This window comes from Charadrius vociferus, unplaced genomic scaffold (assembly GCF_000708025.1).
Source record: "Charadrius vociferus isolate BGI_N301 unplaced genomic scaffold, ASM70802v2 scaffold259, whole genome shotgun sequence".
NCBI lineage: Eukaryota > Metazoa > Chordata > Aves > Charadriiformes > Charadriidae > Charadrius > Charadrius vociferus.
In genome coordinates, this window is record NW_009661368.1 from 709744 (window position 1) to 728915 (window position 19172).

Consider the following 19172-nt stretch of genomic DNA (forward strand, 5'->3'; position numbering starts at 1 on the left):
TACTGTACTAATTTTGAGCAGGTATATGTAAAATAGAACTCTTCCCTTGACATGTAGTATTCAGTGTAAATTGATACATATCTGAATAATGGGGTAGAAGAAGATTAACAAATAATAAGCTGCAGCAGATAGCCCACTTAAAAAAAAAAAAATAATCTTCAGTATTGTACGTGATTCATTATGCAAAACTGAGAAGAACAGAAAAACAGTTCAGTTTGGCCTGCATTTTAGGGATTAGATTTTTGAGCTGGTATAAAATTCTCCTGCTCTTATGTTGGAAAACTACCACAATTTGAACCAGAGCCTGAGCTAATTTGAAACTATTAATAGAGTGCCCAGCCTTTCTATGCAAGTGATCAGAATGTCACAAGCAGCCCTCCAAATGCACTGTGTGCACAGAAACCTGTTCTCTGGTCACACTGCATGTTGATCAACACCATGCTCGAATATATCTGTATCTGGACAGATAATTAATATTAAAGACTGCTTCATTTGGTTGACGGTATTTAACAAAATCAATTTTGTCCAATTAAAGGGGATAAATTTAACTCAATAATTTGTTTTTAATGATGATTTTTGTAGTGGTGTCTGGGCTAGGTTCATTTGTTCATTTCACGGATGTGCTCCATGTCTGTCAGTATTTCTTAAGCTTAATTATGCTATTGAAATATCAGTTCTACAGTAAACCCATTTCTTCAGTTTTCATTAATTTCAGTTAAATCTAACAGCTTCACCCTGAAGTTCCTAGTACTATAGTTTTTAAGAATTGCATATTTGCGCAGTATGTATTTACAATGTGAAGTTTTGTTTCTACAAATTGGGACTGATGTCCAAGGGCTGCAGTATTCTTTTTATTCTAACTTTGGAAATTGTCTCAGATAGCTGAGCTATTATATGCATCTGAAAAAAACTGAAAGAAACCCTAATTATATGCTTGAGATTATGAGTGTGTGAATTGGATACCAATAACTTTTGCCATTTGCAGCTTTGTGACATCTTGCTGATAAGATAAAGATAAAGTGGTGTTAAACAAGTCACCGCTCCATGTGTGTGTTTGATGCCGAGGGGGGTAGACAAGGGGTTTTTTCTATTATGATGAAGGTTTTCTAATTGCAGCTGAGTTAGAAGTACAATTGGTAGTTTCACTGATAGTGGAAACAATTGCTTAAAGCAGTTTATATGGAAGTGCTTTGGGGCAGAGACCCTGCTCCATCAGGAGTGTAAAGACATAATGTCTGGTAGATGTTCTGCTACTTTATTACGCAAGCTAATAATATTTATCACACAAGTAATGTTAGTGTTAAAATCTGATAAATTTAAACTCAATTCCTAAGTTAAAGCCCGAAGTGCTTTCTGCCCAGAACTCCCACACGTGAAGATGTGAAGTTAAATGGGTGTTTGTCTTAAAATAGCTAATGGTATGATGATATTAGTTGGATTCATATCTAAGACTTTATTTTTTTTGTTGTTGTTTCAGGACATCAGGCACGAAGCCAGTGATTTTCCATGTAAAGTGGCCAAACATCCCAGAAACAAAAATAGAAATAGGTACAGAGATGTCAGCCCCTGTAAGTACACTTTCTTTTCCATTGTTTGTAATAGACTGTTGACTTCTAATGACGACTTCTAAAAACTAAATATTCTTTGTAAGAACAAGATTTCTGTTAGATGGATAGGCATACAAGACAATTATTTTTGTTAATTAATTTATTAATGAGAAAGATGTCACAGGATGCCATTACATCCATAGGATTATACTAGAGCAGCGGACAGTATATTCTGTATTTGTCGGCAGAAATCTGAAGAAAGGAACTTGCTTCACCTTTGAATTCTTATGCTAGAGAAGCGTGGTGGCTCAAGTAGCATTAATAAAATTGCAAGTATCCTTTCTGTTGCAGTATACTTACTGGAGCATCCTTCTAGTCAGTATAGCATAACTGCCCCTATTGGGAGATGGAGAAGTCTTACATAAAATATATGACTACCAGAAATAAATCAAAGCTAATAAGCTAATTAGAATGGAGAAAAGGGGATGTTTGCAAAGGTGGTAATACTAGTGTGAGGCCTGTGTTTCTGAAATTCTTATCGTTACATATACTGGTGAATTCTGGTGGGAAGTGCATCTTTGAGCATGTGTCCTCTGTACGAGGCACAGCTCAGTTTGGCGTTGCAGCCTGCCTTTCCTACCACAATCCCATGAACAAAGACAGTGATGTTCAGACTGGCTTGTGCCCAACTTGCTGTGCTTCTGGGATGTGCAGAGAAGTACAGGACTAGGCAAATGGTTGGTAAATAACACTTGATGTGTCAGACGCTAGGGAAAATCCACAGCTGGTTCACTAGACTGCCCTCTCTGAACTAAATGACAATACCTGTTCTGGGACTTCTTTCCCTCTCGAAGGGTGCAGTACTGCTGCCTGTTTTAAATGCAAAGCCTCTGTAGGCTCTTGTCACTGGGAAAATGTCTATCTTCTGTTCAAAGACGAGTATTATTGACTATCAGAAAACTTTTATACTTAGTGGTTAAAAGTTACTGAAGTCTTTGGGGCAATTGACTAGGAACAACAGTGTTGCACATAGGCTGCTTTACTGAACAGCTCTAATATTTGGGGTTGTGAGTAACGAATGGTTCCTTTTTGCCTTCAGATGATACTGCTTCCAATCTGTTTCGCTTTTTTGCAAAATGTGGGAACTCTTGTATGCAGTTTTTTGTTAGTGGTTTGGTTTTTTTTAATCCTAAGTGGAGCAAGCTGAGACTAACAAAAGAGCAATTAAATTACATTTGCTGTTATTCTTGAATTTTGATAATTTTTCTGTACATCAAGGTATGATTGGGTTGGGAACAGTAGCTAAACGTCTATCAGAACAATAAGAAGTCTCTGTTCTGTTTGTCCAATGTGTGTTTAGGCAAACCTTTAACAACCTTGAACAAGCTGGGTTTGAATGTTTAAGCTGCAAAAGATAAGCAGTTGTGCAATGAGATTTATTTAAAAACAGTAACTCAATAACTGTACAAATAGGTCAGTGTGATCTGGTTTGCAGATTACTGCAGATAAAAATACTTCCATTCTTCCAGTGTATTCTTGGAAGACAGAGTGCAACTTCTGTTCACTACTCTGCTGTAGTGCTGTTCTTGTAGTACCTATATTGTGTTTCCAGAGTTACAAGCATCAGCGAACGCTTCTGCGCTACCTGCGATTAAGCTCTTTTCATTCTTCAGGCGGACTCAGCTTTTTTGATCCTAACACCTGATGAGGTTGTGTGTGGATTGTGCTGTGTTGCATATACATTAACCAGTGTTTTCTAATTATGCTGCAGTTGATCACAGTCGAATTAAGCTAAACCAAGGTGACAATGACTATATCAATGCTAGTTTGATAAAAATGGAAGAGGCCCAAAGGAGCTACATCCTTACCCAGGTAATTGCTGGCTGTGGATAATAAAAAGCATATGGTGATTGGAGTTGTTTTTCGTAAGTTTTCTTCAGCCTATTATGTTTTCTTTATTGTAAAGCTACCTAAGTGTGTATAAACATCTGTGTGTATATATAAATCTATTCATAGAAGAATTTTCTAGAAATGCTGCATATTTCTTCCTGCTCCCTGTCAGCACTGACTGACTTTTTGGCCACTTTGTATATCTGACTTTAGACCCATCTAGGTTAGAAGCTAACATACTTCTAGAAATCTGCTTGTTGGCTTATGACAAGCAACATTTAGATGTGGTTGAAATGAATCACACTTCTCGTAGATGGAAGGCCAGCACAAAGGCTGGAGACCGCTACAGTCTTAAGTTGCCTGATAAATTCACTGAACAGAGGTGAACCTCACTTAATGGGAGGGCTTCACATTTCCAGAACTTTATGTATGAACTTCAAGATGTTCAAAACCTATTTGAAATAACATACTTGAAATACAACAGATATTTATGTGATATGTTGAGAGGGGCAGATGTTAACTAAAGCATATTAGGGAAATTCTTACACCTGACCTGTTTCAAATAAGCAGTAGGTTTCATCGTGTATTTCTTGTTAAATGTCCTTCTGAAAGTGATGTTATTGTATTTACAAATAATGTACCTCCTGATAACACAGCTTGCATAAGGTCTAAGTTGGGCAATGCTGATGCTTCTACCTTTAATGTGAGAGGGAAGCTACGAATACAGATTTTAGTGATGGGAAAATGGGAGTCAGGAGGGAAGTGGCTGTTTTTCACTGAATCTGTGAATTTCACACTTATCTATATAACAAATTAAAAAATACCAGGGTACCCTGTTGTCTTATTCTGAGAGCTAGTAACTGTGCCAGAATTCTTGTTTGTCTTAAATGTTCGGTTCCCTGGAGACTGTCCTGGTCTCTAATCTTGACCTTTTTTTTTTTTTATTTTTTTTTTTTTTTTTTTTTTACCCCTTCCTCCCACACTTTAGATAAAGGTAGACTGGGATTAATATTTGCAGGCGGCAGCTCTTCCTTCCTGTTTCTAGAGAATAAAGATAAATCTTCTAAGGAAGAATTAGACAGTACAGTGTTCAATATGAAAATGATTCTGTGCACACTGCTCTTATTCCACTTATTTACAACAGGGGAGGTCAATCATAGGGTTGAACTGATAGACCTGTGAGTGGAATAGTCAAACACGTAGCTAACTGGTACTAGTTATCTATTTTGATTCAAAACTTAATGGATTTGAATGGCTTTATTTAAATCCAGTCATTCTTTCTGAGGACCCTGGCCTGCTGTTTTGTTTAAGCAAAGTGATGGATAGCAAATATGAGAGGCACAATGATGCTGGTTTGTGTTGCCCAATGGTTTTGGTTTAGAAATGGTTTTGGAGTAGAAAATAGCAAAGCGACATAGTACAAACAACAAGTTATAAGGAAATCTGCTTTGTGAGTAGATAGCAGACTTTAAAAGGAGTTATCATTTTGTTCAGTCCCAAAACAGATCCATGAAGATTCTAGAAAACCATATGGTTTATTACTGGTCTGGCATTGTTTGTCTTTTGAATGTTTGTCCATTCAGTCTAGTTATTTTCAAGTATTGTGAGTAACAATGATGTATTAGAGAATAGTTCAACATAGATGTTAATTCTGTTCTTAGTTAGTTAGTGAGGTTTTATTTCCCCATTATATGTGCACCTTTCCTAAGAAAATTCTCTCCGCTTTTTTCACTCCCAGTTCTTTTCTCGCAAATGAGACTGCTTCTCTCTTCCTGTTATGTATGGGGGAGAAGATTAACCATGCTTTCATGGGTAAATTCATAGTGTTAAAATGGAACTTAAAACTGTATCACAGCATTTTTTTGCAGTTTGAAATGAGAAGTTGCTTGTTACTTGTCTAAATTTATTGCCTAGTGCAGTAACTTTTACTGGGGAACATTGCACTGACATTAACAGGAAAATAATGCTTATTTCTGGGGATTCTGTCTCTGCAGGGACCTTTGCCAAATACTTGTGGTCACTTTTGGGAGATGGTTTGGGAACAGAAAAGCCGTGGTGTTGTCATGTTGAATAGAGTGATGGAAAAGGGATCCGTAAGTATTTACCCAGTTCTAGCTGTGTTCATTGCATGTTTATGGTTTTTCTTTAAAAACCAAACACACAAAAAACAAACAAAAACCCTCCAAACAACAAAAAAACCACATCTAACCCAAAGAATGGGGAGGGACTGGAGAGGTGACGACCATCAGTAATTTTATATAAGAAATATGCCTAGAATTGAATACCCTGTGAACCGATCTTAGCGCAGTCAGAAGATGATTATTTGTAATTGTAGGCCTTAATTTCTTCTGAATTTGCTGAAATAAGGCATGAACACAATATGACTCTCTGCACAAATGAATATTTGGTCTCTGCTGCTAAACTTAGGTGTCTGAATGTTGTTCTTTTCAGTGTACGCAGGTTGCACCTCTCAAAGGTCATTTACACCAAGTATTCATTCATAAGCTTTATGAAATGGTTTTGAAGTAGTTATAGAGGTGCTTTGACTCCAAGTTTCCTTTGTGCAGTAAGAGCTCTGATTATTAAATGTATCATCTAGGCATATTGTCTCTCCACCAGTGTCATTGTTTTACAAAATACATTAGCGATATGACAAGAATGGGGGCACAATTGAAAGTACTTCTCCTGGTATCTATCTTAAACAATAATCTTTTGGGTGATGTGGACCCAGGTGTTAAGCCAGTGCTTTGCTTGCTAGGACCAGTGCAGTGGACTAAGTTCTGTCTAGACCTTTTAGGAAGTTTACATTAGACAATACAGAAGATGAAGGGAAACAATAGTTGAACAAATAGTTGGGATTATTTTAAATAGTTTACCTTCAGACAGAGAAAAGTTCCTCTGGCACATGGAGTAGCTGCTGTCTGGAGAAGGAAATGCCTCAGCCCTTCTGATGGTGGAGAAGACAGGAACTATCGGGCATGGTTTTCATCCGTGGGTCAGAGTTCTGCCTCTATGCTAATTCCACAGCTGCCATCCTTAAAGTGGATTTGGCAGTTGTGCAAATTTGAGACAAAAGCAGTTTTAAAGGCTGACAGAAATGCACAATTTAAAGTTGAATGTTGCAATGCAGTCAGTACAAAGACACTTTGGAGGAGGGATAGTGGGTATGTTGGATATCCACCAGTGATAACTGGGTGGTATATGCTTTTGCGTAATCAGGAAAGAGTTCCCAATAATCAGGAAAATTCTTGTACAATGAGTTGTGTTTTAATAAACTGCTGTCTCAATTTTTGAGTTTTTGCTTTTTTGGTAGTGCAAGTGAAATTTAATCTTCAAACGAGATGCAGTAACCATATTTTTCAATAGTTTCTTCCTTTCCAGCCATTCTCACTCGTTCTCTGCACTGCCAGTAGTTTTGAATAAAAAGAATTACTGTGATCCCTTAGGGCAGGCTGCTTGTACTCTCAGCAAACAGCAGTGGGGGACCTACAGTGGCGCACAACAAAATATTGTTTGCAGACACATTTGGTGGAGAAATTAGATACAAAGCCAGTTGCAGTCTCTTTAAAATTATTACCAAAAAAAAAAAAAGTACGGAGAATTGTAACTGTGTTCTACAGCCGGATAAACTAGAGGATGTACTTTGAATAAGGACTAGAATTAGTCTGAGCAAAACTAGTGTTAGCCTACCTATGAATAAAATACCAAAAAGTTTTCTTACTTATTAAAATGCTGTCAGAAATCATCTTAGTCTTGAGAATGCTGTGGGGTTTTTTTCATCATTCCTCCACTTCAACTTTAAAGCCGGATTATTTGCCCTTTAATAAAAGAGGCATTAGCCATGTCCAACAATCCATTCTTACTGCCTGTTTAGGTATGGCCAAATGGTGGTCACAGTCCCATTTCTGAGGAGCAGTGCTTAGTGGCAGAAGTAGCAGGCCAGTTCTCCCAGGCAAAATATCCTTAGATTTAACTGTGAGAAACTTGGTTGCAAACTTCCCCATTCATCTTGCTGATGAGTTTCTTTTAGATTTTCCCTGCACACCGCAAAATGTGCTACTTTTCTATTTGGTTGACTCATTTAAGGTCATTTATTTTTGTGGTGAGTGAACAGAGTAACCCAAAACCTCATCTGATGTTACACTTGCAAATTAGCAATGTTGTAATTCTGTATATGTAGCTTATTCGTGGAATTCATAATATTTTTTCACAGCGTGTTCTGGTCTTGTTAACGTCTATGTCTTCTTTTGAACTTTAAATATTTGACATAAGGATAATAAAATGCAGAGTACACAAAAAATTCAGATTTTGGCAGAATGTTGTGACGCGCTTTTATAATTAGACAGTTACTTGATTTTTGCTTGTTTGTTTGTTCTGACACAAGCCAAAATAAATAATGGCTTTGGTGATTTTGGTTAGATTCCATAGCTTCACAGTCTTTCAGCTTACATGCAGAAGAAAGAGAGCTCTGCCTAAACAAACCTTAGGGATTTTCATGAGTTCAGTCAGGGCCAAAATGATTTGACTCATACAAAAGATTCAGTGAAGAAGTGGTTCTGCGACATAAAGGAAGACTGATATTCTTCACAGTGGAATTGGTCCTCCTTATAATAAAAGGAGATGAAGAAATTGTCTCATAAGAAAATGTTGTATTTAAGGATGCTTTTTCCTTGCCTTCTACACAAACATAAGTGACATATAAACGTCTCCTATTTGTTTTTAGATAAAGTGTGCACAGTATTGGCCACAGAAGGAGGAGAAAGAAATGTTTTTTGAAGATACAAACTTGAAACTAACATTGATATCTGAAGATATAAAATCATATTACACAGTACGACAGCTAGAATTGGAAAACCTTACAGTAAGTACAGAAACCAGTACCGATCAGATTCTTCAGTCTCTCTGCGGTGCGATTCGCCTCCTCATCAGCAAGGTCTTGGAAAAGATGGTCATGAATTATAGCAGATTTTGTTTGGGAATTGGTGATTCTGCATGAGATTGTTCTTCAGCTTCTAGTTTCCGTGTTGTGTAAATGAAACTCTTAAATATTTATGAAACATATCTGGGGAAATTGTAGTTGTTTTCATGTCTCAGCTGTACACTGAGTGAGGTGGTTAGTTTGCCACTACCTTTCAGAGAACCCTTTATAAAAACACTTAGCAGATGTTCTCGTGCTTTTGTGTCTTGTTCTAAGGTTTATTTTTAGGTTTTAGCTTAAATGTTTAGGTTTTGCATTGATGTCCTTCATGAGAAAGCAGGATCTGGTTTAGCCCTGGTCCAGCAATGAACTGTGTGGAGCTCGGTGTGAGGATCAGGCATTAGCTTTCGGAGAAATAACTCGTTTGTTTGGTTTTCTCTTTTTGCTTAATACCAAAATATAAGTATACGTCCCGTTTCCCACCCTTCCTCTCCTCTTCAACACTGCCCTGTATTAGAGCAGTGAGAGCTAATCTGAAGCCCTTTGGGGAGACTGGCTAAGGAAGAACACCATTAACTTTCGCTGACTGCAGGTCACTGAAGATAATGTTTGAGGTCCTCGATGGTGCTGAGCTGGGGGTGTATGTCGTGACGTGCCAGCCTGAGTTCTGTTCTGTCCTGGTACTGCTCGCTACCGGAAGACACAGTTACTCCTTTGCTCATCTGTTAGCGTCTTGTATGCTTCATCCTGCCAGGAAACCTGAGACAGCAGATATGAGTGTCACTAAATTATGCCTGAGTAAGAATTTAGTTGATGTAGTTTGTGGTGTGTATTAACTGTGATGTCTGCTGTGGACGTGTTTGGTTGGAGCTCAGTATTCGAGGAGGATGTGAGCACCAGTGGTTTAGTAGTCTTGGGAGAAAGTTTTCAGGTTGGGAACAAACCTGTAAAGGAACAGCTGTGATAGCGCAAGGGCTTTGCCTGCAGGAAGTGTAAAGGGCTTCTGTAACTTGAGGTACTCATTTTGAGAAATCTTCAGCTGATATTCTGCCGTTAGAAATTGGAAGGCAGTAGTGCCGGCTATCTTGTGGCGGTACAAGCATTTGAACTGTACTGAAAAAACTAAACCATGTTATAAATAAGTAAGTTTACGTACCCAATTTCCTTTGCTCAAAATGGAGACCTTCACAACAAGAGATAATTATTTGTCATTAGTTTCTTAGCTGTGCACCTATCAAAGCTCCCTCAGACTGGTGGAACTTTGCCATTTGAATTTGTCAGCTGTTCTAAAGATGTCATGGAAGCGGTATAGTCTGAGTAGCATACAAAGCCGAGCAGGCACATGCTTCCATTCCATGTAAGTCAGAGTTATTTTGAAAGGAAGTAGCTAAAATGTTTCCAAAGGCACAAATTGAAATTGACCTAAAGGTAAAAATGTCTAATGTATAAAGCTGTATGTCTAAATATATGTGACTATTGCTAGGAAAATGAGCGAGGAATTGTATTTGCTGATTAGAACATTGTTGTAGGCAACTCTGCTTCGAATGCTCCTGTCTCGTGTGTCCAAGCTAAAAGACTTCCTAAATACTGTTTTTACAGACACAGGAAACGAGAGAGATTCTGCACTTTCATTATACTACGTGGCCTGACTTTGGCGTCCCGGAGTCACCTGCCTCATTCCTCAATTTTCTGTTCAAAGTGAGAGAGTCTGGCTCGCTTAACCCTGAGCATGGGCCCGTTGTGGTGCACTGCAGTGCAGGAATCGGGAGATCGGGAACTTTTTGTTTGGTTGATACGTGTCTTCTACTGGTAAGAACTACTTATTCCAGATGATATGCTATTTCTGTAGAGTTATTTTGAGGAATGGTTTGTTGTAGGCTTACAAAGAGCTGTGGTATGTTCTGTGAAGTATTGTTGCATGCTATTTCCCATTATCTTACTCATATTCTGGTTTGGGAGTGTATTCCAAGACAGATCTCATTCTTAACTGGCCGTTTTTAGTTTGGGGAAGAAAAGTCTGTAGTTTTTAAAGAGATTTGTAAAGATAGGCTTTGCCCTCATGGTTAAGAGAAAAACCGCTAGATGTCTGCTAAGTAGTAGTATGAGCTATCCTGAAGCAACACAAACTAAATCCAATGTGTTTCCTTTTACAGAGTCAACTTTACCCGTAGGTAGGGGGAAATTGTCCTGACTTTAAGATAAAGCTGGAGTTCTCTTGGCTTTATTCTGTCACTGTGTGAGAGCAACTAATACACATACACAGAAGTCAGGCCTAGGTTGACATGTCCTTTTTTTTTTTTCCTCATTATATTTTCAAGACAAAAAAGGGAAAAATGTACGACATGTTGGAGGCCCAATGTGTTTTGCCCTCTCTGTCTCTTTAAAGACCCAATATAAATAGCTACTGATACCGGTTTTTTATTAATTTTGTAATATGGAGGGTAGTCTGAAGGCCATACTACAAAATGACTCATTGTACTGAATCTCATCAGACCCTAAAGCATGTTTCAAATTTTTATCTCCAGATGGACAAACGGAAAGATCCTTCTTCTGTGGACGTTAAACAGGTTCTCCTAGAAATGAGGAAGTACAGAATGGGACTCATACAGACAGCAGATCAGCTCCGTTTCTCCTACTTGGCTGTTATTGAAGGGGCGAAATTCATTATGGGAGATGCCTCAGTGCAAGTGAGTACTATTGACCGCACAGCCTAACGCCGTCAGCTGCAACTCTGTTGAACTGTAGCAAATATGGGGGATGAACAGAATAAAAGAGAATTTAATTTTCATGCTTGCTGCAGCTTCAATAAATGTTTATATTAGGGTGTTCTTAAATACAGTGCTTTATGATCTGTCATGACCTAAAGTGTTGCAGAAAGAACCTTCAAAAAAGTACCTGTAGTATAGCAGGTGGCCTTGTGTACTTTTCAGCCCTGTAACTGGGATGTAGACTGACTGCATCGGCCTTGTCTTTCATTTCAGATCATAACAATTTTCTAATATGCCAGAAATTTAAGTATTATAATTAAATCCTATAAGTTGCAGAACTCTAGCAACACAGATTCTATTTTGTGCTATTTACATTTTCCAGAAGTAGATTGAAACTTCCCGCATTTATAGCGGATGTATTCTGTGCACTGGATGTAGCTTCAGTTTGGAGTTCGTGTCTTTTCTTTTTTTTCCCTTTTTTTCAATGTAAATGAACAGTCATTCTAAGAATAAATGAAAAAGTAGAGTATAAAGCCCCTGCCATGTTAGATTTAAAAGTTATAGCAGCTTACATAAAAGAAATACAGACAAGCTTAAAAGGGCTTTTCCTTCCTGAAGGAGCAGTGGAAAGAGCTCTCCAATGAAGACCTGGACCCTCCACCTGAACATACCCCACCACCTCCCAGACCACCAAAGCGAACCTCAGAAATGCACAATGGAAGGATGCATGAACACACAGAATTCTTTCCTAAACATCAAGTAGTAGAGGAAGAGATTGGATGTTCAGTCAGCACTGTGGAAGAGATGGTTCCAGATGGCAGAGCTCGTTCATCTGTACCACTGATCACAGACAGGTAATTCATTTAGTTTCCCACTTTTAACTGTCCCGAGAAGACTGTCCAGCTGGCTTATGGCTTTGAGAGGTTACGGGATGTTTGCTCATAAATGGCATTTCATAGAGAAGGGCCTGAACAGCCCTTGATCGAGTTAGTGTAATAGCAGTTCCAACCCAAAATCTTTTTACTGAAGGTCTTATGCTTGTGTTCTTTTAACTTCACGCATCAGCTAGGGCCTCTTATGGGATCCTGCTACAGTAGAAGGAAAAGTGACAGCATAATGAGGTGGTTTAATCTCGATTTACATGCAGTATCTGTTATGTTACAGAGGAGCTCTTTCACTGCTTGAAGGCAGTATTAGTCATGTAGCTGAAAACTCGGCTGACGAGCTTTAGCCACACTTAGAAATGTGAAACTAATTGCAAGCAAAGCTACTTTTGATGAATGGAGTAGAGGGGGCGTATGAAAAGAGAACTTTTTTCCTGTCATTGTAACCTAAATTGTAAGAACTAATAAATGTGCAGCGGTGCTGTGTACACGAGTGGCAGAACAGGGGAGAAGCCAAGGTTCCTGCCTGCTTAACCGCTAGATGTCACTCCTGATTTATCGGAGTGGCGTGGAACTGATTGAAGTCTGCATGCCTTGGTGTTGCTGGCATTCTGCAGGTTAACTAGTTTTATTCAGAACAACCCACTGAATGCCACACAGAACAACAAAAAACCGCAAAATTAAATAAAAAATAAAAAATCCTATGCCCACTAAGGATTATCAAGGGAAAGTTTAATGTTCCCCCGCTAGATGGTCTCCTAACAAGGTATCTTCAGCTTCCCATAGGAATACTGGAATAAAATACCAGGTTTTAGTGTTGTCCACAGAACTCCTAGGGCCTTTCCAACAGATGCAGCTGGAAGGCTGGATGTATTTTATTTGGCAGAACCAGTGGGGGAGTGTGTGACTCTGGGAACTGGAGATTAGTGAGATGTGTGTCCAATAGTCCTTCTTCAAAATAAACGTCCTCTAATTTCACGTAGCAGAGCAGAGAGGCTGAGACCATGAGCTGAACTTGTTTTTTCCCTCCAAATTCTGCTGGAGGCAAGGAGATAAAATGGAAGTGTTTCCCTGCTCAACACGAAACAATGTTTTGATCAGGATTTTTCTTAATTCACCAGGGCAAATTCTGGAAGTGAAATGCTCAAATTCCAAATGTCTTTACTGAAAAGAAAGGAAATCTTGGAAACGGGAATGGACACAAATGGAAGCTTAGCTACAAAAGAAGGGATTGTTGCAATGGCAGCACCTCCCTCTTTCTTCCCTCCAGGACGATATAGTGCTGTTTCCTCAATATTTGCCTGGGTTGTGAGATGGCAGCTAATGCTTTCCACGCCTAATGATGAGTGTGGATTTAAAGCTGGTGTCTTGTGTCTTCTCATTAGCTGTGTAAATCTGGATTTCTCAGTGAATAAATGATTTCCTGGAAATACTTTACACAGTACAGCTTAAATGAACATAAGACACGTCCAGCTCTAAAGAGCTCAGAGACTCAATTAATTTAATTTATTATAGTCACTTGTCTGAGGTTGGAGTTGAGTCATCCTCGGGAACTGCCCATCCTCAGTGATTGTAGAGGCTGGCTTGGACTAGACCTCTGCGTTTTACCCTGCTAAAGTGAAATCCTACCGTATGCGATGTTTCAGGAGTACTAGGAAATGCCAGGGTGTGATGCTGAGCTCCCTCATGCTATACCACTACTGTTGCTGCAGGATCAGGCCTCCTTTGTGGATCATCGCTCGTGTCCTCCTGGCTGGGAGAGCGAGTCCAGAAGTGCGGAAAGTGAGAGCTGCTAGGCAGGAGGGGGAGGGAATAGAGATGAGAAGCACTCTCTAAGGATGTGGGAGAGTGCCAGGCTGGAGGAAATGGAGGGGTGGGAAATGGACATTGTGCTGGCAGAAGTGAGGGAAGAAGAAGCAGAATTCTTAAGCACGTTTATTTTCCTGCCCAGATACTCTTGTTCTGGGATGGAAGATTCCTGAGTTCTTCTATACTGTCAGCAGATGTCTGGGAAATCCCCCTGCAAAGCATCTCCCTGCTGATTACCACCCCACTGCTTCTCACAGCGTGGTGGTGCTCTGCTTTCTAAATTCAGCTGGAAGAAGTTGTACCGTAGATATAAACATTCATGCTCAGTTAAGGAGCCTCTTTGGGTGTCAATATACTGCCAACAGGATGGAGGTCTAGTATCTAGAAACAAAACCATGTTAAGAGAGTATTAAAGGTGAAGACATCTTCAGTTCCACCATTAAAAGCTATCGCAATGCATTCAGCCGCTCTTTCTAAGTTACGGCTGCACGAGCAACCAGAGTTGCATCATTTTTTACTTTTTGGGTAGGTACATGATTTTAGAACCTGTAGGTTGGAGTTGTGCTAGTTCACTACTTGTCTCGGTACAGACAGCAGATTTGTGATAAGCAACGGGAGTAGGTGGTGTTTAAAACTAAGTCAGCTTAGCCTGTAAAGGGCACAAAATACTCCCAAGTGTGGCTTTTGATAACAAGCACTGTTCTAGACCTGTCATTTAACAGGCAGAACTGTAATAGTGATAGGCTTTGGTTTGTCATCTGCTGCAGCTCCTGATTCTAAGAGATTTCCAGCTTTGCCAGTGGTGGTCAGAGGGTGAGGCCATGCTCTCGCAGACTCTGCTTGGCTTCTCTCCTAAAAGGAGAATCCAGTGCTGAATATTTATTTCTTTGTCCTTAAGCACTAGTCAAGACACTGAAATTCGGAGGAGAACTGTTGGTGAAAATCTGCGTCTCTCGCCCCACAAAGAGGAGTCGATGAAGTCTGAAAACTCAGAAGAGGATGATGAGAACATGATGACAACTTGGAAGCCATTTCTAGTGAATATATGCATGTTCACTTTCCTCACGGCAGGAGCTTATCTCTGTTACAGGGTGTGTTTTCATTGATGGACGTGCCAGCAAGGTTGACCCTGCAGAAAACACCAATGATTGATCGGTTTGTAATAAGCTTCTCTGAAGGAAAGCTAACTGGGGCATGGGAGCCATGTCTCAGTGGAGGTAGATCTTAGGTTGAAAGGCCAGAACTTTGGTTAGGGCTTAAAGAGAGAATTGATGCACTAGGGTTTTATCTAGCCCTGTGGTCCCAAGAACATAATATTCTAATCTCAGGGCCTTAAAATATTCAGGAGTAAGCAGAGAAAATGCCAAATAGTCTGTTTTCCTTTTTTTTTTTCTTTTTTTTTTTCCAACTAAATAATAGAATTACAACACATTGTTGTTTTTAGCCTTTTTTTAAAAAGCCAGTTCTTTTTCTTTTGTGTTTCAGAAAAACTAGGCACAAGTGAAACTTGCTTGTACTCTCCAAGTGTTGTAACCAAATACATGACTTAGATTGATGAGTTCCCAAAAAAAGAAAAAGAAACCCACATACCTAAAGAATGTAAACTTTTTGGAACAGGGGCTGTTGGGGGAGGGGTGTTTCTGGTTGGTGTTTTTTTGTTTTGTTTTTTTTTTTACTTGCTTCATCATTAAAGACTGAGTTGTGGGCAGTGCCTGTGGTATTGATATATTTAATATTGGCATAACTGTTCTTAAAGAGCTTATCGTTTTACATGTTAATAGAAACAGGCTTCTGCATTTGCTCAGGGTATCCCAACATGTCAAGCTCTTTCTTTTTCTTTTTTTTTTTTTTTTTTTTGTAAGTGTATCTCCTCATTGACTTTTGTTGCACTCTACTTGCACATATGCCTATTTACATTGCACCATCCTTTGTAAAACTGTTTTTACTTTTATATTCTGGGTTAGGAGAGGTTGAGGGGAGGGAGAGAAACAGGAAGGGAAATTCAACCAAAACACATCCACCAGCATTTTGCAGCTGTGCAGTTGGCATTCAGAAGGACCAGTTCTTAAACCTCATCATTTGGAATGTAAAATGCAGTTTCACTCTCCATCTGCTCCATAAGGAACAGCACGCTTCCCGCAAGGGCCGGAGAGCTACCGTACTCGGAGGCATTGCAGGCGGCAAACGGGAAAGCATTTCAATAAATCCAGAGCAACTAATGCTGTGGCAGCTTCCTTAAGATGTAACAAATTCAACAGAAGACATGTTGGTCTGTGGACGTATGATGCAAGCATTTGTGTGTTCTGCTTTTTTTAAAGCAAAGATTTAAAATACTGGCTTTAGTTTGGCTTGAAGAGTCGCTCTTCAGTAATTATCGGACGCAGTGGTGCGAGAGGGAGAGTATTGCCCCTCTGCAGCCGGGGCTGTCGCTGGCCCGAGGGCGGCTCCGCGGGGTGCGCGCCGTGTACCTGCGCCAGGCCGGGTCCGTGCCGTTCCGCCCTGTTCCGCGCAGCCCCGGGCGGCTTTCCCAGGCCCAGGGCTCGTACGATGAAAAGTGCTTGTAAATAAGGATTTGGGTGCATTGGTAGAACTGTGACTGGAAGCCGGCATTGCACTAAACGGTCTTAGTCAATGCTGTTCCTCTCGCTAGTACCAAATTATTAATAGTTTAAACAATAATCGCAAAGACTTCTTTGCTGGTGTCATGGGGCAGAGGGTAGCAGTAAACTCCCTATGAAAGCTGTAGCAGTTGGAACTAACCCATGACAGCTAATTTGCAACAGTGTTATTAAGCAGTTCTTTTTATTTTTAAAGGCTTTCTAGATGTATAGCACTTAACCACCATTCCCAGTGCAAACATCGCTGTGGAGTATCTTCGGAAGTCTCTCTCCACTCCATATTTATTTTTGCAAAGCTGGCTGTAGGTTATAGCTCTTTTCCTTCGGTGAATAAGTTGGTGAATGGGGAGGGGGGGAGGGGGAGTTATTTCTATTTTGTGTTTTGTTAAGCTTGCATCAAGGGCTTTTCAGAAGTACAATAATAAATCCTCAGGTAGTACTGGGAATCAATACTTTACCTGTGAGACTGTTGGTCAGACCAGTACTTGAAAGGAGGAATGTTGTAATCGGTCAATATTTAGTTATATTATTGGAAACATGAAAAGTAAGTATAGAAAAATGGTAATATATAATGGCTCATCTGTGTATTTAAGATACAGTATGTGATTGCTTTGTCCCCACTCTTCTCTCCGACATCTGGTAGAATATTGTCCTAAGGCACCATTCGTACCCCATTTGTATTGAAATGCATGTAAAGTCTTCTAGTGTCCTGATTAAATACCATGTGCTTGAAAGGTGAAAGAACTTATATTTCTGCTTACTGATGTGCCCAAATTATATTTGCATGAACTGATCATTAAGTGGCTGTGGTTCAAAGGGTGTTGCTGAAAGTATCTTCGTTCAGGGATAGACTGATTTGGTGTTTATCAGATAACATGTACTCGCCTAATACTTGGCATGAATTCCTATTGAATTTCTGCGTGCTCAGTGTAACCCGGTTGTTTAGCATGGTTCATTTCAGCTGAGTAAGTATAGTACAGACATTCCAGAGAGTTTAGTAAGCCCTATTCACACCTCTCCTCTGGTCACTTGAGGCAAGCAGTGGCTCCGTCATTTCAGGGTATGACTCGCTGTGCTGCCTTCAAAGCTGCGCTGGAGGAGGGAGAGGACAGCCTCTTTTGCAAGATCTCAGTCGCGTGCTTTGATCTGCAGAAATACAGTGGCGGCGCATTTAAAACCAAACAGAAAACCCCTCTGTACTGTTCCCAAGAGGGAATATTTTGGATTTTAGGCTTGAGAGGAGAGGAAAGCAAAGCATCCTTCCTTTGAATCCTGAGTAATTCACTTGCAAATTATTTGCAGAAAGTTTCTCTTTTTCAGATGATAAAGTTTTGGACGTGCCCCTTTCTGCCCATGTATTTTGCCATTTCTTTCCTCTGTTCCACACCCAGACCCTACACTGCCGCGGGACGGGCAGTGGAGTGTCCCACAAGCCCGGTGAGGTGTGTATAAGGCTTACAATACTGAACTGTAAACATTTTTGTTTTGATGTCCTGTATATGTATGTAGTAGTTTGGGTGTGTATATACAGTAGCGTTTCAAAGTGGGTGTATTGGTTAACCTATTCTTGGAAAATGGACAAATATCCATGTTAAACTTGTTAGAAAGTTAGTGAGCTGCTCTGCTATATGCCTTAAGCAAATATTTACTCATCAGGTCTTTCTTTTTTACAGATTGCCATAGAATAAACTTTTTTTAAAAAATAAAAAACCAAAAAAGCTAAATGTTTTGGTATAATACATTTTCAGGTATCTTGTCTTTTGTGTAAGCGGCTGCAAAGACCTCACAGGTTATAGTAAAATTGTACAGTTTTTCAATTTCCCATACAAGTTTTCAGTTCTCATTTTAGTTGTAACAATAAAATTCTTTTTTTAAAGAATGTACACGAGAGTCTTATTGCTTCCCGTCTTTGCAGAGCTACAGCCCCTGGCTGCTTTTTTGAATCACCGGTAAATCTGGGCTAGCATAGTATTTGGTGGGTTTTTTTTGTAGAGGAGAGCGATTTAAATGTCACTGTAATTAGTTACTCTTTTACTGGAGCTCTGACCTACAAGTGAGTGAAATGAGCATTCCCTGTCTCTCACCGACACATTCATCTTCCTCCTCTAGTCTGTCACAGTTAAATTTTAACTATCTGGGCCCAGGAATCAGTGCAATATAAAGAGTGTAGCAACTCACAAGCAAAATACATTTATGCAAGTTGCAGTTGTGCCTTAGCTTGAAGCTGCATTAGATAGGGATACTGCAACGTACCTGTTGCTGTTCCAGCAGCTGCAGCCATCAACTTTCCACCTTGTTTGGATTAAAGTACTTACCTTTTTGTTTATATTTTTAAGGAGAGCTACAACCAGAGGAGAGGCCCTTGAAGAGAGAATTTTCAGCAGTTGCACAGAGTGGTACTAACACAGCTGTGGTGGGTTTTCACGCACTGTGCCCTCGGGGGTTCCAGCCTGGCTCGGGCACAGGCAGAAGTTGCCCGGGCTGCCCTGTCTCTTACAGTCACCAACTGCTTCCCTTTGCCCCTCTTCTAGTGAAGGGGAAGAGTGGGCTGAGAAGTAGGGGATTTACCAAAGTAGAACTTCTTTCCCCTGCTTTTAAATAAATCTGTAAGTTAAAAGCAGAGTTACAGTAAAGATGAGCAGCCCATTCAGTTTTACTTTGCTATGGAACAGCATCACCTAAAGCCCATGGTCCTGCTATTCAGACTAAAGACTTCAACTATCTAAGCAAGCTGCACCCTTCCAAGGTAGATACCAACAGCAGAAGAGGATCTGAACCTGTTTCAGCAGTACAAGCCT

The 19172-nt window shown here is 39.9% G+C and overlaps 1 protein-coding gene across 1 annotated transcript; it reads left to right on the forward strand.

The window, feature by feature from the left end:
* Window positions 1-1474: 1474 nt before the first annotated feature.
* On the forward strand, window positions 1475-15376 carry PTPN1 (protein tyrosine phosphatase, non-receptor type 1). The gene is made up of 8 exons (XM_009893353.1): window positions 1475-1568; window positions 3319-3419; window positions 5432-5530; window positions 8161-8298; window positions 9955-10164; window positions 10881-11042; window positions 11682-11917; window positions 14655-15376. Exons 2-8 carry the CDS (start codon window positions 3384-3386, stop codon window positions 14860-14862), a joined length of 1089 nt encoding a protein of 362 aa, XP_009891655.1. The 5' UTR covers window positions 1475-1568; window positions 3319-3383; the 3' UTR covers window positions 14863-15376.
* The last annotated feature ends 3796 nt before the right edge of the window (window positions 15377-19172 follow it).

Coding starts and splice junctions, on each gene's coding strand:
- PTPN1 (XM_009893353.1), top strand. CDS start 3,384: ATGGAAGAGGCCCAAAGGAGCTACATCCTTACCCAG. Junction 3,420..5,431: donor GGAGCTACATCCTTACCCAG/GTAATTGCTGGC, acceptor CTGTCTCTGCAG/GGACCTTTGCCAAATACTTG. Junction 5,531..8,160: donor GAGTGATGGAAAAGGGATCC/GTAAGTATTTAC, acceptor ATTTGTTTTTAG/ATAAAGTGTGCACAGTATTG.